Source organism: Ictidomys tridecemlineatus, chromosome 2 (genome assembly GCF_052094955.1).
Source record: "Ictidomys tridecemlineatus isolate mIctTri1 chromosome 2, mIctTri1.hap1, whole genome shotgun sequence".
NCBI classification, from domain to species: Eukaryota; Metazoa; Chordata; class Mammalia; order Rodentia; family Sciuridae; genus Ictidomys; species Ictidomys tridecemlineatus.
In genome coordinates, this window is record NC_135478.1 from 106,855,130 (window position 1) to 106,877,776 (window position 22,647).

At 57.6% G+C, this 22,647-nt stretch overlaps 1 protein-coding gene across 18 annotated transcripts in view; it reads left to right on the forward strand.

The window, feature by feature from the left end:
- Ep400 (E1A binding protein p400) overlaps window positions 1–22,647 on the forward strand; it is a 96,670-nt gene that overhangs the window by 69,380 nt on the left and 4,643 nt on the right. For 5 of the 18 annotated variants that reach the window (XM_078039419.1, XM_078039429.1, XM_078039421.1 and 2 more), the window contains 21 exons: window positions 1,492–1,603; window positions 1,699–1,842; window positions 4,527–4,685; window positions 4,970–5,053; window positions 5,310–5,447; window positions 5,736–5,780; window positions 5,859–6,012; window positions 6,281–6,522; window positions 6,614–6,787; window positions 8,628–8,764; window positions 8,860–8,916; window positions 10,354–10,432; window positions 10,544–10,789; window positions 11,800–11,845; window positions 11,917–12,026; window positions 16,284–16,491; window positions 16,570–16,751; window positions 18,142–18,360; window positions 19,562–19,757; window positions 20,120–20,244; window positions 21,634–21,780. In XM_078039419.1, coding sequence (XP_077895545.1) covers window positions 1,492–1,603; window positions 1,699–1,842; window positions 4,527–4,685; window positions 4,970–5,053; window positions 5,310–5,447; window positions 5,736–5,780; window positions 5,859–6,012; window positions 6,281–6,522; window positions 6,614–6,787; window positions 8,628–8,764; window positions 8,860–8,916; window positions 10,354–10,432; window positions 10,544–10,789; window positions 11,800–11,845; window positions 11,917–12,026; window positions 16,284–16,491; window positions 16,570–16,751; window positions 18,142–18,360; window positions 19,562–19,757; window positions 20,120–20,244; window positions 21,634–21,780 — 3,004 coding nt within the window. Of the gene's footprint in view, window positions 1–1,491; window positions 1,604–1,698; window positions 1,843–4,526; window positions 4,686–4,969; window positions 5,054–5,309; window positions 5,448–5,735; window positions 5,781–5,858; window positions 6,013–6,280; window positions 6,523–6,613; window positions 6,788–8,627; window positions 8,765–8,859; window positions 8,917–10,353; window positions 10,433–10,543; window positions 10,790–11,799; window positions 11,846–11,916; window positions 12,027–16,283; window positions 16,492–16,569; window positions 16,752–18,141; window positions 18,361–19,561; window positions 19,758–20,119; window positions 20,245–21,633; window positions 21,781–22,647 lie in introns of those variants that run through there. The other 13 variants (XM_078039420.1, XM_078039430.1, XM_078039436.1 and 10 more) reach the window with 9 other exon arrangements.

Consider the following 22,647-nt stretch of genomic DNA (forward strand, 5'->3'; position numbering starts at 1 on the left):
CACGGTTTGGGTTACTTCACCTGTTGGGAAATACAAACCATCCGTTGAGAGAATTTAGATTTGTTGTTAACTTGAAGCATAGAAAGTGTAACTGGCCAAATGTAGCTAATTGGAGAAAAATAGAAAAAAGGCCTTTTGCATGTTTTTGAATCCCTGAAGGATGATGGTATGATGCCCATTCGTGGGGTCATCTCACACGCTTTGCTGCCCCGAGGGTCAGGGTGTGACTGGCCACTGTTGCCCACCTCAGAACCTGGCACCCTGTGGACCCTGAGGGTGAGTCCAGGGGGCAGTTCTGTAGCCTTGGCCGCAAAACCTGGGCAGGAAAAAAGAAGGAGTATTGACGGAAACAAAATAAAAGTTAACATAGCAAGAAGATGTCGTGGACAGAAGCAGATGGTGGGCCATAGACAAGGAGGGCTGCTTGCAGCTCTCCTGCCATCGAGAGGGAAGGTGCAGGATGCTCTTACTGTTAAAGGGAGGCGGAGACCTCAGTGTGCAGAGGCAGTTCAACCAGTGGAGCAGCTTGGGACAGCAGCTCCGTGGCAGGTAGGAGGAGGAGGTCTCCCGTGGGTAAAGACAGGCAGCCAAAGGACCTCCCCCGCTATGTGAGGCTGCTTGCTGTGGCTTTGCCCACATGTGGCATACAGCAGGAGCTGTGGGGGCTGTTGCCAGGGACAGCACTGTGGTGGAGCAGCCAGTGGACAACAGACCATTGGGGGTTCTGTAGTATGCTCTCCAGTGTGAGTCAGGACACGGTGGGCAGGTGGTGCCAGGTCCTGAGCCTGGAGGAGGCTCCCTGGGTGGGCCTGGGAGATGCCTGCTTAGCCAGGTGTGCTGGTGCTGCCCAGGGCCTGCTTTGCTTAGAGCCTGTGGGCTAAGGTGGAGGCAGAGTCACACTGGGCCCAGGTGAGTTTCCCTTCGTGTTTTTGTAGGGTCTGGTGAGCAGACGCCAGCATGATGAGCACATTCCATGTCTTCTTCCCAGGACCACTGTCCTTCACTCACTTCTTCTCCCTTCTGTGGCCTGGGCACTGAGTTTCTCCAGGAACTTCTGATTATCACTTTCTGTGCCCTTCTGAGTGGTTTCCGTTGCCCTTCTGAGTGGTTTCTGTTTAGGTTCCTGAGTTTGGAATTTTAGGGAAAATTCTACTTGTTCCCTTTTGAAAACCTTTAATTTTTTAATCTGCACGTTCTTGGTTTTAGCCTTTAAGATTTTAAAGCAGAAGGGCATTGTGGGAAGGTGACAGACTGATGGCTGTGCCAAGACCACTTTCGGGGCCCTTGTTCCATTGTCTGTCACATGAGGGCAGCATCTGCCATGGGCCTGCCTGCTCACTGTCCTGCTGGGGTGAAGAGTCGTGTCCCATGAGCACCTCAGCAGGTGCAGTGGAATGACCCTGGGTCAAGACTGGCCCCCTGCACCTGCCTGGCCTGGCTTGGCCACGTCCCCAGGTCTCAGGCTGCCTTTTGTATGTTCTTTTGCGCCAGGCTTGTGAGTGGCAACTCGATTGAAGAGAAACTGTTGAAAAACGGAACAAAGGATCTGATCCGCGAAGTGGCAGCGCAGGGCAACGACTACTCCATGGCCTTCCTGACCCAGGTGTGCCCTGTGTGCAGGTGCGGGGTGGGGGGGGCAGCGGCTGTCTGGTGGTTTCTTTGTGCGTTCCTGCCGAGTGACCTCTCCTCTGTGTATAGCGGACCATCCAGGAGCTATTTGAGGTTCACTCCCCACTGGATGACACCGGGTTCCCAGTGAAAGCCGAGGAGTTTGTGGTGCTCTCTCAGGAGCCTACTGTCAGCGAAACCATCGCGCCCAAGATCGCCAGGCCATTCATAGAGGTGAGGACAGCAGGGTCTCCCTGCAGCCTGAGGGCATCTGCAGGGCTTGGCAGCTGGCACACTCCCTCAAGGGTGTCTGAGCGCTCAGCCCTGGCTCCTGGCCATGTGCCCTGGCCTCCTTCCCTGCCATCTGCCATCCAGGGGCTGAAGGAGTGCAGAGGGAGTGGGAGGAGGAGCCTGGGGCACATCAGCAGTCTCTTGTGTCCCCTGCAGCTCCTCTGACTGGAGCACTCTGCAACCATGTGGCCACCAAGCTGCAGGGTCGAGCTCGCAGCTTGTGCTGAAGGCATGGGGAAAAGGGCCCACCACACACCTCATTCATCCCCCCACGTAGATTAAGTGTCACATACCTCCATCATCCCTTGGTCACTCTTCAAGTGTAAGGACAGGGGGGCTCTAAGCTGGTGCCCTCTGGGTGGTCAGCTGTGTGGACACATCCCAGGCTGGCTTCAGGGACCCCTCTGTCCGTTGATTCTGACTGTGCACAGGTCCCCGCCCCCATCCTCCCTGAGCTGCTGCTTCCTCCCACCCATCCAAGGAGGGGCTTCTTCCCTCCAGACCCTCTTTCTGGGCCTGCCTTCCAGTGCCCCTGCCAGTGAAGCACCAAGTGCCACTCATCCACCATCGGCTGCAGGGTGGCCACTGGCTTCCCAACTTGCTTATCTCTTAGAAAGCTGTGAGTAGTGCATGGTGGGTGACAGACTCTGCCCGTGTAGCCCCGCACCACTCTGCCCTTCCCTGTAGGCCGTGCTGGCCACACAGCCATACTGCTTCCCAGCACAAGCCCTTGGGCACTGAAAGCTGGCAACCTGGAGTACTAATTCCAGAGGTGAGGTTAGCAGGGTCTCCCTGCAGGCTGCCAAACTTCCCACTGGACTCTCCTTCCCCACTCTGGGACAGCAAGTTCTCATGTTCCCTTCCAGAAGCTTCCTATATATGATTTCCGTCACCCAGAAATGTCTTAGAGATGGTTCTGTATTTATGTTTAAAAACAAGTGATGTTAGCAGGAGAGTGATAGTAGGGAGACAGCCTTTCCCAGTGGTGACCGTGCAGCTGTTCAGGTTCCCGTTGCCTAGGCCAGGATGCATGTCTGAGGTCCCATCTGCCATGGCCTGTGCCTCACAGCCTGTTTGGCTCTGGTCAGAGCAGCACAGCTTGTCCTCATAGAGCATTTCCACTGTGCTAAGGGTCTCGCTGTGTGTCAGCACTGTGGGAGAAAGTGGGGCAGCGGTGGGCAGGGTGGGAGTCCCACTTGACGAGGCTCACCTTCAGGTGAGGAGTGCAGACAGGACAGCAGGCCAGCTCACAAGCGTTGCACCCCAAAAGCCAGGGTGGGGCAGGGGTGAGGCCTGTCAGGAAGGGCCCCCAAGGGTGCAGTATTGCCAGGACCTGGCCCAAGATTGTGTGGAGCAATTGTTCTGGCTCCTGTGTTGAGGCTGGGTCACGGCAGGCCGGGGAGCCTGCGGGACAGAGTGGGCAGTGGTGGGGTGGGACTTGTTGTGGGGCATGACTTGTTGTGGGGTGTGAGAGGAGGGTGGCTGCTCCAGCAGGGGCCAGCACTGCGGCTGGAGACTGATAGAGTAACCTTCTGCTGTTGTGGGCATATACATCCCGAACTTGCCTCTGGTGACCAGGGCGCAGCTGCAGGGCCATGCTCATGGGGGAAGAGGGGGTTGAAGGGAGCTTCAAGGAAGATTTCTGTTGAGGTCTGAAAACTTGCAGAGCGTGTGCCTCACAAAGCTCCAGCTGGATGCGTTTGACTAAGTGACACACATGGCTGTCACCCTTAGTCACCACTCAGAGGCGAACCTCAGAGGGAGGGCTGGTCACAGCTAGTTTGAGTTTGGTATAAGTGGACCCTGACTGGGCCCCTGATCTGCGTGGTGCGAGTCTGCCTGCTGTCTTTCTGGGGAGCCTTCTGCTGGGTGAGCACTTAGCTCTTCGCTCAGACCTGCTGTCCTAGCTTGGTGGGCTCTGTTTTAAAGCTATTCCCGTTGTCTTGTGCACAAATGCATGTGAATGTGAAAACAGATTTCTATGAGGCACGAGCCCCGGGGTGGGGTCCTGAAGGTAGGCCAGCAGGTGTGCACGATGAGTGCTGGAGCAGCCTGTGGTGTGCAGAGGGCATATGGTACCCATTCCCCTGCCTGCAGCATCTTGCACCCTTCCAGGGCTAGGTGCTGGCCTGGGGGACTTGTGATAGTCTTTGGCAGCGGCTTTAATTTGCGTCTTGCTGTTGAGTAATACATTTGAACACCCCCTTGTGTTCATGGCAGTTTGGATGTTTCCCCAGCCCCTGTGGCGCTGGGGTCTGACCCAGGGGTTTGCCTATGCTAGGCAGATGCTCTTCCACTGGCCCACGCTTAATCCCCTGATGCTTTCAAAATAAAGTGCTTGGTCAGGTTTCTCTATTTGTTTTAAATTGGGTTGTCTCCCCTGCCTCTCCCATTTTCCTTTTTACTGGAACCCAAGGGTGCTCCACACATAGCCGTGGGATCCCACAGCATCATTTGTTTGACCCATGTCACTCCCAGTAACCACCCCCCCCAAGGTTCCTCGAATCCACTTTCTGTGTCCCCGGGAGCCTGGTCCTTCCACTGGCTACTCCCAGGGATTGGCATGCTGCCACACGGACGCCTCTGTTGGAAGAGCGTCTCGGTGGGCTAAGGCAGACTCTCTTCAGGCCCTCAAGAGCATTGAGGATCTGGAGGAGGACACACAGAAGGCCGCAGAGGAAGCAGTGCCCGGAGCAAGCGCTGGCCTGTCGACCTCAGAGGTGGGCAGCTCCAGGTGTGAGGAGGAGCCTTCACAGCTGGAGGAGCTGGCAGACCTCATGGAGCAGGTGTGGGCATGGTGGAGTTGCTTCTTAAGCTGAACGTCTTAGGATTCTGATGCTTTCTGAAAATACTTAGAGTACTTTTTTCCAGTCTGTTTTTTTTGTGGTGCTGGGGATTGAACCCAGGGCCTTGTGCATTGCAATGTAAGTGCTCTACCAATTGAGCTGTATCCCCAGCCCTAGAGCACTTTTTTGAGTGACATATTGGTGAGCACATTTTATAAAGAACCTTATTAACTTTTACTAACTTGCTCCTAACCCTATTTTAAAAATATGTGTTTTTGAAATAGCTCACACCAATTGAAAAGTATGCTTTGAATTACCTGGAATTATTCCATACGACTGTTGACCAAGAGAGAGAGAGAAATAATGAGGTAAGAGTCAACTTGTGACCATTTCACATGTGAGGAGTTTCAGATTTTTTGAGTGTTGACTTTGATTGGAAGTAAATGTGACTTCATTAAATTAAAAGGACAGAGCCTCAACCCAGCAGTGCTGAGCCGCCTGAGCCCTCCCCTCTCCCTGAATGGTCCTGTCTGATTGGATGCAGCTTGGCCTGCCAGGCTCTGAGCGCCCGGCTGGCGGCAGCACTTCCAGCTCTGGTTCTGATGTCCTTCCCCATCCTCCCAGCAGGACTCAGTCCTGACATCGGTAAGGGACTGGGAGGCCCACAATGCCCAGATCCTACAGGAGAGAGAGGCCCAGCTGCAGCGGGAGCAGGAGGAGGCAGAGCTGCTTACCTACACGCGGGAGGACGCCTACAGCATGGTATGGCCCCACCTGCACCTGGGCTCCCTGTTCCTGCCGGCCTGTTGCAGGCTGTGCACCTCAGCTACACCTGGGACCACCTTCCTCGCCTCTTGTACTTGAGGGGGTGCACAATTAGATGCTGGCTTTCCCTACAGCGAATTTCCAGCCATGGGTGAGACACTTGAAGTCTCAGTTGCACTACTCAGACTTACTCCAGAGACAGGAGTAAGTGAGAGTGAATGGGTGGTGCTGCATAGCACGGGGCTAAGACTTGGCTGGGTCTTTTAACTTGTCCACTTTGTGCAGGAATATGTCTACGAAGATGCCGACGGACAGACAGAGGTCATGCCTGTAAGTAACCGCCCTCAGCTTGTGCCCAAGCGGCCAACCCTCCACAGCTCCGTGGCTCACAGGAGTCTTTCTGCGCAGCTCTGGACCCCACCCACCCCACCCCAGGATGACAACGACGTGTACATCGACTCTGTCATGTGCCTCATGTATGAGGCCACACCCATCCCAGAGGCCAAGCTGCCCCCCGTGTATGTGAGGAAGGAGCGCAAGCGGCACAAGACAGACCCCTCGGGTGTGTGCTCCACAGCTGTGTCCCAGGTTGCCACAGTCCGTCTCAAGTAGCTGTGGTTTCCTGCCTCTGCCAGGGGGTGGCAACCACAGGCTCATCTGTGATCTCTTGTCCCACGTCCACGTGTCCCCATTACCAGTGAGGCAGTTTGTCCTGTAGCAGTCCCTCCTGAGCCCTTCAGTCCTGGTGCCCCGTGGTGGCCCTCCTGCCCTGTCTCCCCTGGCGACCCCTTGTCTCTGGTGTCCCTTCCCTGAAGCCAGCCTCTGGTTAGCTGCAGGCAGGAAGAAGAAGCAGCGGCACGGGGAGGCGGTCGTCCCACCCCGATCCCTGTTCGACCGGGCAACGCCGGGCATGCTGAAGATGCGGCGTGAAGGCAAGGAGCAGAAAAAGAACCTGCTGCTCAAGCAGCAGGCGCCCTTCGCCAAGCCCCTGCCCACCTGCGTCAAGTCCTCAGGGGAGCCTGCCCAGGACAGCCCTGAGTGGCTCATTGGCGAGGACTGGGCCCTGCTGCAGGTGTGTGGCATGTGCAGGCCTGGGGTGGGGCCTGGTGGGGCCTGGAATGGGGCCTGGCGGACAGCACTGGCAATCTGCCCCTGCCCTCCAGGCCGTGAAGCAGTTACTTGAGCTTCCCCTGAACCTCACGATCGTGTCACCTGCCCACACACCCAACTGGGATCTGGTCAGCGATGTTGTTAACTCCTGCAGCCGTATCTACCGCTCTTCCAAGCAGTGCCGCAGCCGCTACGAGAACGTCATCATTCCCAGAGAGGAGGGCAAGGTGAGCTGGCTGTGCGGCCCCTGGGAGGGCATGTCTGTGTGCAGCTGGCTGCCCCTGGGCTCTGATGGGAGCTTCAAGGAGCAGTCCTTGTGCCCAGCTCACAGGCAGCCTGGAGGGGTCCATGCCAGCTGGTCGGTGAGGGTTGTGGCTGTGCTGGCTGCAGCCTTGATGTGTTATCTCACCTGCATCTGTCCTGCTGCTATTTGGAAAACTGCCATCCAGGCACTCGGCTGTAGCTTTGATGACGGCTCCTGCAGGGCATCTCCTGCTTCCTCTGCCTAGTGGGTGCCGGCCCAGGGCTTGGCTTGCAGCCTGCTGCCTGGGAGCGAGTGTGAGGTGGGCCTCTGGCTCGGCTCACAGCTCCTCACTACTTGTCTGCCCCAGGCAGAGGGCACTTGGCTCGCCAGGCCAGCATTTACAGATGCCCTGTCCCTTTCCAGGAATAGGGCAGAGATTGCCTGGGCTCCCATCAGCACAGCAGCCTTGGCTGGCAAGGAAGGGCAGGGCAGAGGCAGGCATCCAGTCCTGGCCTTCAGGGTGTTTGTGTGGTCAATTTTGTGAGAACCAGGACCTCTGCAGGGGAGCCATCACTGTGCCCAGGACAAGGACACCCCTGGGCTTGCTTGATAGCCACTGCTTCAGACACTCCACGTTCTTCCTGAGAACGCCGGTCAGAGTGCGAAAGTCCTTCCTCACTGCCCTGTGCTGACAGCCACTGTCTCACCATGGGACTGGGAAGCTGGAACATCTCCTCCTATTACCTGGTTTGTGAGGCGAAGGCTCAGAGCCAGGCTCACAGTGGTGGGGTGAAGGTGCTGCTTCTGTGAGGTATAGGGCAGGCCCAACGGGGCACCTGCCTAGCAGTGGCCAGTGGTTTTCTCTGGAGCCCTGATTCCTGTGCCACAGGGTTGGCTTCTGCTGGAAGGGGGCCGCTGCGCTCACTCAACCCCCACCAGTGCTCACCACCTGTGCAGTGCTGTGACACTGCAGGCCGTAGTCAGGGCCAGCAGGTCCCTCGCTGGACAGTCCTGTGTCTGCCCCACTCTCCTTGCCCTGGGTATGGAGCATATGGCATGCCCACCCGCATGTCCGCCTGCTTGCCCTGGCTGGCTCTTGGTTCTATGGGAGAGGGTCCCGTGTGGTGGTCAGGACGAGGGCCAGTGTTTTCTAGGTCGGGCTTTCTCAGCATGCCCTCTGAACTTAGGGGTTTCTCCAGCATCAGCTGCCCACATGTGTGCACCTATCTGCTGTGCCTGTGCCTGGACCATCACCATGTCAGCATGCCGGCCTCTGGTCGTGGGGTTGTGGGGCTGCCCTCGTGCAGAGGTGCCGAGCAGAAGGGCACTGCCAGGAAGGGGCGCTGAGCTTCCTGGGCTCCTCCTGAATGGCCATGGTCCTGAGCAGGCGCTGCTCTCTGTGCCTCCAGAGCACATGTGCGACGACGGCCAAGAGGCTTTGCTGAGCTGCAGGGCTTGTGAGGGAAGGGTGACTGGCACGCGTGGTGCCGATCCCCTGGACAAGCGCTTGTGGCTGTCCTGGATGGTTCTGCCCTCACATCTACCATGTGTAGAGGAAGGCCATGTTAGTGGTCATCACTGCTGTCAGTGCCTCCTGAGCACCTGTTGGGGGTGGTCTGCCCAGGACAGGCACATCCTGCTCTGCCCTCACCCACTGTGAGGCTCCAAGCACCTCTGCACAGCCACAAGCAGTGACCACCACTTCATGGTGGTGCTCTAATGGTGCCATTGCCACTCAGAGCTAGGGCAGGGAAGCGAAGTCGGGTTCAGGGACGCTCTGGCCAGCAGACCAGCCGCATGTGCCCTCCTCTGTTTTGTTCCAGAGTAAGAACAACCGTCCCCTGCGCACGAGCCAGATCTACGCCCAGGACGAAAATGCCACGCACACCCAGCTCTTCAGCAGCCACTTTGACCTAATGAAGACCACAGCTGGCAAGAGGAGCCCACCAATCAAGCCTCTGTGGGTCCCCCACTGGGCAGGCTGCGCCCCGTCCCCCGTGTTCTCAGTGCTGTTTTTCTCTGTGCAGTGATCGTGTCTCATTCTCTGAACTGCAGGCTCGGCATGAATCCCTTTCAGAAAAACCCCAAGCACGCCTCGGTGTTGTCAGAAAGGTATTTCTGTGTTTGTGACGCGTTTCTTACTGTGTGGAGCCAGGTCCTGATTCAGCATCCACTCGCGTCCAGTCACCTGGCTGAAGCCTGGGACCTGTGGACTCCTGATGTTGGCTGGGTGTGCCGGGGTGCTTCTGCAAGCGGGGGCATGTGGAGAGCCATGTGTGGGGCTCTCCACATGCCCCACATGGGGGGCCGTGATTCCCGCTTTGAGTGGGGGGCCGTGATTCCCGCTCACCCTGGCAGGGTACCTGCTGGGACGGGGTGTGTATGAGGCTGTGGGTGGCCCGCAGGGCTTTCTTCCTCCTGCTGGCCTCGCCAGCCGTCAGGTTGCTGTGCTTAAAAACACATCTGGTTGAGGAAAAAACGCTTACCAACAGGTGGGTGATGAGGCTGTGAATGGGCAAGCCGTGGGGCTGGACACTGGACAGTGGCGTCAGATGAAGGTCTGCCCCATGCAGACCAGGGGCACTGTGCCTGGCTTGCTTCCTCCTGGGCTCGCAGTGTCTGTTGCTCACTGCTGCAGGGAGTGTTCCCTGTCAGAGTGCCTTGGCTCTGGCGCAGCCTGCCTCTAGGGAGGGACCGCATTCCTGGGAATCTTCGTCCTGCCCTGGTCAGATCATCTTCAGATGTGCCCTGGGTATGTGTGATGTGCTGACTGCAAGCCCTGCTGATACAGGGCTCCTAGTTCAGGGCAGAGAGCCTCAGTTCTCCGGGGGTTGTTTAGAGACTCTTCCCCTGGGAGTGCTGTTGGCTGGGTGTGGAGAGAGGGCTAAGGGCTGATGTCCCAGCCACCAGACCTGCTGCAGGGGCAGGGGCTGCAGGAAGATTGAGGTAGCCTCGTGCAGCTAATGTGGGGGCTGAAGTGGCCACTGCTATGGCTGTGTCCATGGGCTGAAGGGCAGCAGGCACTGGTGCCTATCGAGGGGCGTGTCCAGGAGTCGGGGCTGGACTCTGGCTGGTCTAGACTGTCTACAGAGATAGTGGGCTCGGCGTCCACAAGGCATGCCCAGGACTACAGACAGCACCGAGCTAACAGGTGCTTATTCTCAGCTAAGTGGAGGAACTTGCCTCTGCACCTCGTGGAAGCATGGGTCCCTTCGCAACCTGGGTGGCCTCACCCTGCATAAAGTAGCCCTCATAAAGTAAGGTGCAGTTGTTTGGAACACAAGCTCTGCAGCTCTGTGCCACAGAGACGCTCAGTCTGGTGCCCAGGATGGTTAGCAGCACCCAGTGTGGATCTGCTGGACAAAGGATGGGGCGGGAGGGAAGTGACGGTGCGTCTCGTCACACTACTCTGAAGAGTGATGCTTAGGAACTTAGAAGTTATTTGCTTCTGGGATTTTCCACCTAACATCTTTAGACTTTGTTGACCGTGGGAAGCTGCAGCTATGGACGCACACAGCTGTGTTCCAAGCTTTCGCTCTTGTGTTTCAGTGGGATCACCTACGACAAGCCCCTGCCTCCCATCCAGGTCGCATCCCTCCGTGCAGAGCGGATCGCAAAGGAGAAGAAGGTGAGGTGCTGGCTCCTTGCACTTGCGTGGGAATGTTCTGGGGCTGGGGGGTCACAGGTAGGGGTCCCGTGCCACCCCTTCAGAGTTCCTCTCACCACCGAACCTATTTAGGCCTTGGCTGATCAACAGAAGACCCAGCAGCCGGCTGTGTCACAGCCGCCACCCCAGCCGCAGCCCCCGCCACCCCCACAGCAGCCGCCGCCACCTCCACCCCAGCCACAGGCATCTGGCAGCCAGCCACCCGCAGGGCCTTCCACTGTCCAGCCCCAGCCCCAGCCCCAAGCACCGCCGCAGCCTGTGCAGGCCCCACCAAAGGGGCAGCCTGCCATCACCACTGTGGGCAGCGCAGCTGTGCTGGTGAGTCCTCGTACCCTCCAGGGAGTGGGGGTGCGCCTCCCGCTGCTGTCCCCTGCCAGCCCACCATGGCTCAATGTGCTCACCTGAGTGGGGGTTGGGAAGGACCCCACAGGGCCGCAAGCAGCTGTCCCCAGCATGTGCATGCAGTCTCCCCCACACGCCTGTTGGAGGCAGAGTGCGTGGGGTGGTGTGTGAGAGCAGAAGGCCGAGCGCGACCCTCATGAGGCTGCTGGCACCCGTGTTGTGTGTGGCAGCGCAGCCCAGACACTAGAGTTGTGCACAGGCCACTGGCGGAGAGCAGGTCTTCTGGCTGGACTGGGGTGCACTCTGGGCCTCAGCCAGGCACAGAAACAGTTTTCTGATTGTTGTTTTAGAACAGTATTCTCCATTAGGTTAGCTTTGTTTTTGCCTTCAGCCTCAGTGGGATTTCTGTAGCAGCTGGGCAAGTTAGAATGATACATTGATCAGGCACCTGCTGGGTGCAAGGACCCTGGGAGGGGCAGACCTGCTGTGTCCCCACTTGCCAGAACATTCTGGTGGAGCTGGGAGGACAGCAGGTGCAGTTGCTTTATTTTTGGCACTGGGGATTGAACCCAGGGGTGCTTTACACAGAGCTACATCCCCAGCCCTTTGTATTTTTTATTTAGCAACAGAGTCTTGCTAAGTTGTTGGGGGCCTAAGTTGTTCCTGAGGCTGATCTTGAACTTGTGATCCTCCTGCTACAGTCTCCTTGACTGCTGGAATTGCAGGCGTGCACCACCAAACCTTGCTAGATCACTTTAAATGTGGAAGGAGGCGAGCACAGCCAGGCAGTGACTGCTGGGTCGTAGGAGCCTTTCCCAAGTTGCCTTTGAGCTGAGGCCTGAGCTGCAGCTGCTCCTTTGCAAGGATGGAGCAGCAAGGCCATGCCTATGGGAGGCTGGCCGTGTGGGTGGGGTGTGGGTGACTGTGTGACGTGGGTGTGCCAGGGAGTGGGACACACACTTGGATGTGCTTTCTGTTTCAAACAGGCAGGAACCATTAAGACGTCAGTGACCGGGACGAGCATACCAGCAGGTGAGGCTCACCGGAAAGGGTGAGGTGGGAGAGGATCCCTTCGGTCCCTGCTCACTGTGTCCTCCTCCCAGGCACAGTGAGTGGCAATGTGATTGTGAACACCATCGCTGGCGTCCCTGCCGCCACCTTCCAGTCCATCAACAAGCGTCTGGCTTCGCCTGTGGCCCCAGGGTCCTTGACCGTGAGTCATCCTACGCCTGGGGATGCTCCGTGGGGTTGTTTTGCAGGGAGATGATTTGCTTTTTTAAGACTCCATCAGTGAGAAATGTGCTGGTCTAGCTGAGTTCTGTGCGGTAGGGCGCTGGTCAGGCGGCAGGTCAGTACACTCAGCGGCTGGGGGCGGTTTCTCTCGTGTACTTGGAGGGAATGAAGACGGGAGTTTGGTGTGTGTGTGAGACACTTTCCCCGCAGAACAGAGGTGGGCAGGACATGAGGATGCAGCTTCCGTTCGTTGACACAGGTGCCTGTGTGTGGGTGCCACATATCTGTGGGGACACGGGGGTGAGGCACATCCAGGGTGTGCAGAAGCCATAGGGCCCAGCTGAAGGTGTGCAGGGAGCAGGGCCCCACCTGGCAGAGATGAAGTATGCTGGCGGAACACGGAGCTAAGGGCACCTGAGCTCGAAGCCAGAAGACAGTGTCTGCCCCCCACCCGTCTTTCATGATTTACCATAAAAAAATAGAAGTAGAATAGCCTAGGCATGTGGTCCCAGCACTCAGGAGGTTGAGGCAGGAGGATCCAGGTTCCAGGCCAGCCTCAGCAACCTAGTGAGATCCTGTCTCAAACTGTAAAGGACTGGGGACGCAGCTCAGTGTAGAGCACGACTGGGTTCAGTCCCAGTGCCACACAACAAAACTGAGATCAAGGGACTTAAATTTGTATTCTGACTTCCCGTCCAGTCACAGACTCAAAGGCAGCACACACTTGAATGAAGTCACAGCGCTCTGGAGGCAGAATGAGGTCCCTTGGGCTCAGGGTCTTCCTGTGACAGAGCTATAGTATCTGGGTGGTATGGTGCTGGCCACAGGACAGGCACCTGTGAGCGGGTTAGGGTAGAGGCCAGGACAGATGCACATACTGGTGTGCAGCACTCTGGTCCCTTGGGAAGTGCCAGAGCATCCAGTGGGGAAGGGGCATCTTCACCCAGCAGTGCCTAATTAGCTGGAGAGCCACACAAAGGACAGGGAGGCTTGGCCCACTATTCTGTGTACAGAAAGTCCCTTGAAGTGGACTACCAGCCTGATCACACTCCACAGAACTGCAGACTTGAAACCAAAACACGAGAGAATGTCTCTGCTACCTTGCTTCAGACAGACCTTCCTTAGAGTACCCAAAGCTTGGGAGCCAAAGATTGATAACAGGTCTCATCAAAACCAAGACTTGCTTCTTGAAAAGTCGTTAAGAGAAAGAAAAGCCAAGCACAGATGGCAAGGGCAGGATGCAGACTGAGGATTCCTCACCGTGGTGAGAGCCCGGCGGGCGCCGGGAGCAGGGGCCACACACCTGTGATCCCAGGCTCAGTGGGCTGAGCAGGAGGACCACAGCTCAAGGCCAGCCTCAACAACTTAGGGAGGCCCTGAGTGCCTCGAAATTAGAAGGGGGTGGGGTCCAGCTTAGTGATAAGTGCCCCTGGCTTCCTGGCCAGACCACAAACAAAACAAAATAAAACATGGTAGAAGATGGAGTGGTCAGTCCACCAGGAAGATATGGGCAGCCAGGCAGTCTTAAGAAGAGACTAGGTGTTGCTTGTCCCCAGGGAAGGGAGAGAGGACCACAGCTGCACTCCGTGCGCCCGCTTCAGCGGAAGATGGGATCGGTTACTGCTCAGGAGACATGGAAGTGCTCCATGAGGGACCTGAGCGCAGGTGGTTAAGGGGTGTCATGGCTGCCGCCATTGCTGCCCTCTCCCTCCCACAGTTCGGGCACCACCCCCAGACAGTTCTTGCCCTGGGATTTCCCTTAGGGACGTGAGAGCAGAGGCAGAGGCTTTCATGAGAGGGACACATAGCGGGCCATAGTCATCAGTGCTGAGCTGAGAGAGGGTTGACCTCGCAGCCTGGTGACTTGCAGGGGCTATGTGGGCATCTGCTGGGCTGTGTCGCGGCTGAGTGCCAGGAGCCAGGTATGGCAACGAGGGTCCTGCTGAGCACACCCCGCTGCAGAGGCCGCGACACTATGCAGAGGAGAGGTGGGAAATGGGCTCCTAGTGTGCAGCCGGGGCAACTTTGTTTTTCTTTGCTTTGCCATAAACCAATTTAGACTCCTCCATTTCCATAAATAGCAGAAGCTGTTAGGCCTTGGTGCTGGGGTCATTCCTATGACTAGTTCCACTGTTTGCAGTGATTCTGGGTAGGAAGCCAGAACCATCACGTGTAGAGTTTTATTTTGAAAATATCTACATGTGATATTTCTTAATGTAAATTTTTTTCTTATGTATGACAGCAGAATGCATTACATCTGTTATTACATAGAGCAGTTTTTCATATCTCTGATTGTGTACATAGTATATTCATGTCTTCATACATGTGCTTTGGATAGTAATAATCATCACATTCCACCATCATTAATTACCCCATGCCCCCCTCCCTTCCTACATGTGATATTTAAAAATATTGCATAAAATTGTTTGTTCCCTACATATTTATTTTTAGCAGCTCTTAATATTGGACGAGATACTAATCGAGTTATCTCTAACCTGAAAATCCAGAATCTATAATGTTCCAAAGTCCAGAACTTGGAGCCACACTGGGAAATTCCCACTGAAACTCTTTTTTTCATGTACAAGATTATTAACAGTATTTTATAAAATCACTTTCAAGCCATGTGCATCAGGCATAAATGGGACCTAAATGATCTTGTGTGTAGGGTTGGGTTCCCTCCCCAAGGTCCCCGTTGTGTGTGGGTGCTCTAGCTCCCAGAACGCTCTGGCCACATATTCCATATCAAGGTCCTCGCCCTCATCCCCAGTGCCTTGGACACGCAGGTGCAGGCACACTTGGCATGCTGGAGTGTGAGAGGTGCAGAGACCTTGTGGTGGTCCCCAGATAACTGCACCTGGGGAGGCCGGGGCCTGCGGGACACGGCTGTGTTGAGGCACGTTTGCCTGCAGAGTGACCGCCAGTGTGCGTGGGGACTGAAGCCTGCTTGTGACGCCTGCCTGAGCTGGGAGCTGGAGGAAGCTGTTTACTTGAGCTGGGACCCAAGGGCAGGAGTGATCCAGGAGTGACGCCCGTGTTGAACAGAGGGCGGAGGTGGCACTGTGGCTACCAGCTCCTCTGGGTTCGCAGTTGAAGGTGGTCTTGCTCTACGAGGTGCAAACCTGCAGGCAGCTTGCAAACTGACTGGACTGGAGGGTGCTTGGCACTTGACAGGAGCAGGGCCTTCCCGGGCTCTCCACAGACAGCGTCAAGCACCATAAGCAGCAGCGTTCCATAAAAAATAGGCTTGAAAGGAGATAAGGCCCAAACTGTGACGTGCTGGTGTGAATACATCACGAGGAAGCCACTGCTGTGTACAGTCATCATACTACAGTCAAATAAAAAGTTTAGAACCTGGGGAACAGGAAAGGAAGACAAGGCATCAGAGCGAGGGCCTATGGAGGTGGCAGTGACCCACACTGACCCGAGTCCCAGGCCTGGCAGGCGGAACCATGATAGTGGGGCTTTCTGTTTTAAAGAAACCAAAACTATAGTGTAAGTGAATGTGGGGACTTGTAGAGATGAGAAGCGTGTTCCCAGAACCGGGGGCAGGAGCCTTTGTGAGTGCACCTCAGTCTCATGGTGGAGGTGGAGGAGAGAGCTAGTGGCCGAGGAGAGGCAGGGCGTGGTCCAGGCACTGCGGGCAGACACGGCAGGCGTTGGAGAGAAGCTGGGTGCCATGGAGGGCAGAGAGAGGGAAGAGAAGTGTTAGTGCCACTCATCCCTGGATATCGGGAGGATAAGATGGAGTCACTCCACAGAGGCAGCAGAGGGGACCATGCTGCAGGGAGCTGTGGAGCTTATCCTTGAGATGGGCAAGCCCGTGCCCCAGAGGCCGCGACAGCCGAGGTGGCTGGGAGAGGGCAGCCTGTGCTTGAAGGCGGCTCAGAGGTGGACTGGGAAGGGCAGTGGAGCTGTAGCCTCTGCGCAGATCGGAGAGTGGCGGGCCGTGGGCCTCACAGGGCTCCTGCAGGGTTATCAGGAGCTTGGATGTTCCTGGGGCTGGGCGGTGTGCACGCTAAGTGGGAGGGACACAGGGCCCTTTCCACTTGCAGCTGCGGCTGGCCATGAGCAGCACTTCTCTGTGGCTCGAGGCACCATGTCTGGATGCTCTTGGGATCACGCAGTACTTGTGTGTGCAGAGAGAACGGCAGAAGGCCCCGCAGGCCTGGGTCTGGAGTCCAGAGCCTCTTTCTGGGTGCCGTGTGGAAAGTGGTGAGCTCTGCCTTTGCCTTTCTAGACGTCCGGAGGCTCTGCTCCCGCCCAGGTGGTTCACACACAGCAGCGAGCGGTTGGCTCCCCTGCCACTGCCACCACTGACCTGGTATCCATGGCAACGACCCAGGGCGTCCGAGCAGTCACCTCTGTGACAGCCTCAGCCGTGGTCACTACCAACCTGACCCCTGTGCAGACCCCGACACGGTCTCTGGTGACCCAGGTGTCCCAAGGTAAAGGGGCCTGGTGTTTCTACCCTTGCACACCACCCAGGGAGCAAGGGTGGAGGTGTGACTCCCACCTCTGCACAGCCACAGGTGTCCAGCTGCCTGGGAAGACCATCACCCCTGCACACTTCCAGCTTCTCCGGCAGCAGCAGCAGCAGCAACAGCAGCAGCAACAGCAGCAGCAGCAGCCGCCGCCACCCTCACAGGTGCAGGCTCCACAGGTGCAGGCCCAGGCCCAGATCAAAGCTGTGGGCAAGTTGGCACCGGTGAGCCCTTCCCAGAAAACACACATGCTCTTGCAGTGGGTACCTTGCAGGACCAAAGGCGGGCAGTGTGCCGTGGGTACCACTTCCCACTCAGGGCCACTTTGGCCCACTCCTGTGTGGCTCAGCCAGGCTCCTCAGTGTTCCCTGAGTGCAAGGGCCCATCTTCCCCACTTCCGTCCTGCGCACCTCTCACCACCCCTCTCCACCCCTCTCCACCCCTCTCACCCCCTCTTACCCCCTCTCAGCCCCTCACCCCTCTCCACCAGAGGGTGCCAGTGAGCCGCAGTTTCTGAGACCAGGTGGCTTCTGCAGTCTGCTTTTCCAGGGTGGCAGTGGGAACGCTGGTACTCCTGGTCCTTGGCAGTCTGTGTGCCTGTGCCATCATTTATGCAGTGTGCTCGCCCATTTTAGAAGGAAGTGTTATGTCCGTGTCACCAATGGAGACTATGAGTGCACACTGGTGAAGGGAGCCAGAGACACAGGAAGCACAGTCAGTGGGGCTGTGACTGCTGTGAAGGTGATGGTCATGCCAGCTGAGGCCTTGTCCCAGGTGCTGGGAGGGCAGGAAGTCCAGTGCCTGGTGTTTCTGCTACAGCTCAGTGTGCTCCAGAGCCCTCGTGGCCACCAAGGTGCCTGTCGTGCTCCCTGGGGAACTATGCTGCCCATAAGGCGAAGTTTCAGTTGACATGCAGTGAGGTGTAGTGTTTGCCCCTCTGTCATCACACCTGCTTCTCGGGTCTGACCTTGCATGGCCTGGCTGCTGCGTTGCTGTCCCTGCAGCAGGTTCCCCTGGACAGTGCTACATTAGAGAGTTTCCTTGCCCAGGAGTCCTTGGGCCCAGCAGAGGCGAGTTGTCCAGTGCCCCAGGCCCCAGGGTCTGGCCTCTGAGACACGTGTGTGCCAAGAACTCTTGTTCACCTGGTCTCGGGCAGGAGTCCCACCCATTCTCCTGCCCCTGTTGCTTCTCACCCTGCCCTACTGTAGCAACTGCAGAACCCCTTCTGTGTCTGGCGAGCCCTCAGATGTCTGACATTTGGCACATCCCCATGAAGTGCTCCTTGAAACGTTTGTTTCTCAAAATGTTTTTTGAACTTATGTTTCATATCGTATTTTGATATTTCTGCTTCTGTTAACAAATTACTGCTAGTTATTTAACTGCTAGTCAGTACATTTGGGTGCTAAATATTTGACGTGTTTGAGAGATAACAACCTAGAAATTCTGCTGTGGATTCTCTGTCAAGTTTTCTTGGTGCAAGGCTGATTGTGAGCAGGAGGCTGTGATGCAGGGACGGCTGCCCTCTGCATGTCTGCACATGAGCACCTTGGTGCTGGGCAGAGGCAGGGGGACCTGCATCGGGACGTCACACAGCGTGCCTCGTTTGGGTTTCAGGAACACATCATCAAGATGCAGAAGCAGAAAGTGCAGCTGCCCCCACAGCCCCCACCACCACAGGCCCAGCCTGGGCCCCCCCAGCCGCCAGCGCAGGTGCAAGTGCCGCCCCCGCAGCCCCCGCAGCAGCAGAGCCCCCAGCTCACCACGGTCACAGCCCCACGGCCTGGGGCTTTGCTCACAGGCACCACTGTGGCCAACCTCCAAGTGGCCCGGCTTGTAAGTTCCAGCTTGTATGCTCCTTCTGAGAGCAGCGTCTCCGTGCTTCTGGGGGCTGCGGCCACCTGCTGGGGTGCTGGGTGTCGTGGCAGCCTCGCAGGGAACCGGGGAGGGATCAGTCCCCCGAGTGTTGGCCTCCTGGGAGAGGATGAGACCCTGCCCACGTGATACTTTTCATCAGCGGTACTCCCCGGGATCGACTGTCCCTAGACTCTCTGGGACTGCATGGTGGAGACTGAGCAGTGGTGTGTGAGCGATGAAGCCAGACACACGTGTGGCTATCTCCCTGATGTGGAGGGCAGGGCCGAGAGCAGCATGGCTAGAGCACAATGCTGCAGGTGGTGTGGGACGCGGCCAAGCCCCGTGACCAGCTCCAGTGGGCAGGAGACCACTGCAGGGAGAGCTCCTATGGCAGGATGCAGCGGGGTGTGGGGCATGGAGAGCCAGCACTGTTGGGTGGCGGGAACCCCCCGGGGGCCAGGCGGTGCCTTGGGCTTCAGGTCCTTCCTGGCCTGGTACCCAGACTCCCCAAGGCAGGGAGAGGTGGCTCACATGGACTGCACTTTGGCTGAGTGCCTGTCACGCCCCGGCTAGTTAGTCTGTGACCTCAAGTGTGCCTGCCGCATAACGCAGCAAGGAGGGACGGCCGTGAGGAAGCACCGTGTGGGGGCGCATGTGTTCCAGGAGGATAGGGGAGTGGAGGGTGAAGCAGCTTCCAAGGGGACGAAGGGCAAGTAGCGGGACGCTCTGGAGGGCTGCCTGCTGGTCTCTGCGTTGGCGCAGAGGTGGTTCTGGGCACCTCTTCTCCAGTTTCTTATACATAAAAAAGGACCGATTTCCATTTCTGTCTTCTACAACGTCCTTTAAGAAAAGCAGTGTGTAGTAGCAGGGTGGGGGTCCCCAGGCTCAGGTGCATGGTGGCGGCCTTCAGGTGGGAGGCAGGGCAGAGATGGGGCCCAGCATGGTTTGGTAGCTGGGGAGATGCAGGAGCCAGAGGCCTCGGAGAGCCTCACGTAAGAGTGGGCAGCCTGGCCTTACAGTCCCGCCCCTGCAGATGTGGGCACCCTGCTGCCTTCTAGTGCTGCCCTCCAGCCATGTTACCAGCCCCACGGGTTTTCTCGGGAAGTGACTTCTTGAGGAATGATGTTAGAAAAGACACACATCCTGGACTTCTCCGGACTCTCCTGTTCTTCCTGTTTAGACCCGGGTTCCAACTTCCCAGCTGCAGGCCCAAGGGCAGATGCAAACACAGACACCGCAGCCAGCTCAGGTGGCCTTGGCGAAGCCTCCGGTGGTGTCTGTCCCAGCAGCCGTGGTCTCTTCGCCGGGCGTCACGACTTTGCCCATGAACGTCGCGGGCATCAGCGTGGCAATTGGGCAGCCACAGAAAGCAGCAGGTGCCTGCCTTGCAGCCCTCCCCTCTGCTGGACACTGTGTGCAGTGAGCCTTTGCTGGCCGAGATGGCCGCAGCCCTGCCCTGCCCTGCCCCTGGAGCCCTTTGAACACAGGCCATGTTGTGGATGGAGTTTCCTCAGAGCGTTTCTGGTCTGCTGGGTCCTCAGTCTAACTGAACACCCGCGGTCTGAAGTTTCACCATGGTGTGAATGGGACCTAGGCATGCAGAGGCATCTGAGTGTCTGGGGCTGGCTGGCTGTCACAGCTGCAGGCTCGCCGTTTCCTGCAGGGACAATCAGTCTGAGCAGACCAGGGTGAGTGGGGCCCTGGCCCCAACCGACTCACAGGCCGTGTTGTCTTGCAGGACAGACCGTCGTGGCCCAGCCCGTGCATGTGCAGCAGCTGCTGAAGCTCAAGCAACAGGCCGTGCAACAGCAGAAGGCCATTCAGCCACAGGTTGCACAGAGCCAGGGTGCTGTCCCACAGAAGGTACAGCCTGCCCTTGAGGAGAGCCCCAGAGAGAGCACGCAGCTCCCAGGGGCACCAGCAGGCGGTCTCACCACCACTGCCTCTCAGGAAACACGCTGTGTAGTATTGGTCTGAGGACGCAGCCTGGAAGGGACCTGGGGGACTTATGAGGATGGGTAGCCCTGAGCCAGGATGCTGGCCAGCTGTGCAGCCATATGAAGCCATGTGACTGAGGACCCTGAAGGGCTCGCTGTTGGTGCTCTCCTGGCTCCTGGGGAGGATGTTTGAGGGAGGAGCCTGGGGGCAGAAGTGGTAGCTGAGGGAAGTTCACAGAGCACCTAAAACTTCATTGGTGGCCCTCGTGCATGGCGAGGGCAGTGCCGCTGTGTCCCTAGCCTGCAGGTGCCTCTGCTGGCTCGAGCCATGGGCCTGGTGTGTGCTGTTCTCTGAGCAGAAGCGTGGGCACGAGGCCTCAGCAGAGCTGGGCTAGGCCGAGTTCTGCAGGAATCTGGGGCTGATCCCAAACAGCCCATTTTTAGGAGGATGAGGAGGACTTGCCCAGAGTGGCAGGTCAGCTCTGACCGAAGGGGCCGCAGCTGGGCTAGGGGCGCTGAGGCCTGCTATGAGGCAGGGGGCAGAAGACAAGGCAGAGCTGTCCCTGGAGCCTCGGGCAGTGAGCACAGAGTCCAAGAGAAGGGGCTTGCAGGAAATAGGATCTGCAGGGGCACAGGTGGCTGGACAGGTGTCTTCCTGCATGGCACTAGGCATAGCTGTGATTATAGGGCAGGGTGCGTCCCAGATCAAGGCTGGTTGCTTATTCTTGCTTTCCTGCAGTGTTCTCTCTCCTGGGGCACAGGTTGGAGAAAAGCTCAGAGCCACCTTCCCAGTCTCAGGAGAAGGACAGCTGTGCAGCCGGCAGAGGTGGCCTCCCTGAGTACCCAGAGCAGCCGGCTGGCTGGTATGCAGTCTCAGGCCTGGCTCCCACTGGAAGGAGACAGACCACAGGCTGCACCTCCAGAGTGGCTTATGTTCTCTTAGTAGAGAGAACTGGAAATGAGAATCACTGTGCGCAGATCGGGCACACGGGTCGTCACCTCTTGTACTAAATGCTTTCGGGTTGTCTGCAGGATTCTTAAATTGGCCTTGAGAAACTGGTCAAGTTCAGTTACCCACACAAGGGCATCCACATACTGGGTCCTGTGGAGGTTGGCAGGTGACTCCCAGCCTGGCTGCAAGGAGGGCAGGTCTCCATTTCAGTCCAGGGACTGTAGGAAGCAGGGGCCAGTGGCATTATTGTGGGCTTTGTCTGGGAGTGTGCTGTGAAGGCCAGGGTCCTACAGGGAAGGTACAGCAGGGTCTGAGTAGCCAGCACTGGTCCAGGGTCTGATCCAGGTCATCTGTTCCCTCCAGCTGGCAGCGCAGCAGATGGCCACTCAGGGCCCACAACAGAAGGTCACCTACGCTGCCCAGCCAGCCCTTAAGACCCAGTTTCTGACCACACCCATCTCCCAGGCCCAGAAGCTGGCTGGGACGCAGCAGGTGCAGACCCAGATTCAGGTGAGCAAGGCACAGAGGGTGTGGTGGGCTCTGCGGTTGCTGGGCAGGTGCAGGCCAGCTGTGCTACAGGAGTCTCTGGAGGGAGGTCTGGGCTCCTCGTAGGCAGTGCACAGTGGGCCCCTGGGCCTGCAGGTGGCGGTGGGTGGGTGGGTGCCTCCTGGGGTCAGCCTTGCCATCACTCAGCCCTCTTGGCAGTGGTCTCCTCCCCGTGAGGCCTGTTGTTGGCTGGTCTGTCTTGCATGCTGGACATCAGCCCACAGTTCCTGAGCCACACAAACTGTCCTGCACAGCATGCTCAGTTCAGGTCCTCACACTGGACTGCACAGCCTCCCCCTTCCTGGCCAGCACTGAAGACGCTGCCCAGAGGACATGGAGCTCTCTCTTTCCTCCACCCTCGTGGTTTGCTCTCTTGCTTTGGTCTTTAGTCCTCTTTTCACACGTGATACCACAGAAGAAAGGGCTGGCTTAATTCCCGTGAGATGCCACTGCTTATTGAGCGGTCCCAGCCGTGCCTGGACCTGTGGTGCCCTCACCCGAGCCGTGTGGGTCTGCCTGCACTCCAGATGGGCCGTGCCTCCCGGCCCTGAAGGCACAGTCCACAGCCTCGGCTGTCCTTGGAGCTTTGCCCTTCCCTTGTGGTCTCAGCCGTCCAGCAGGTCCATTACTGCCCAGCCCCTGCTGCAGCTTTGCGGAGTCCTGTTCGCTCTGAGATGCAGGCTGATGTCTGCACACCCAAGCTTCAGATTCTCCAGTGGAGAGGCCGCTCGCTGCCCACATCTTCTGAAATGCTTTTGTCACATTTCCTTCTGGCTCTCGCAGAGGCCTTGCAGCTGTGTTGGGTGATGGAGCCGTACTTTCTGGTGTTTT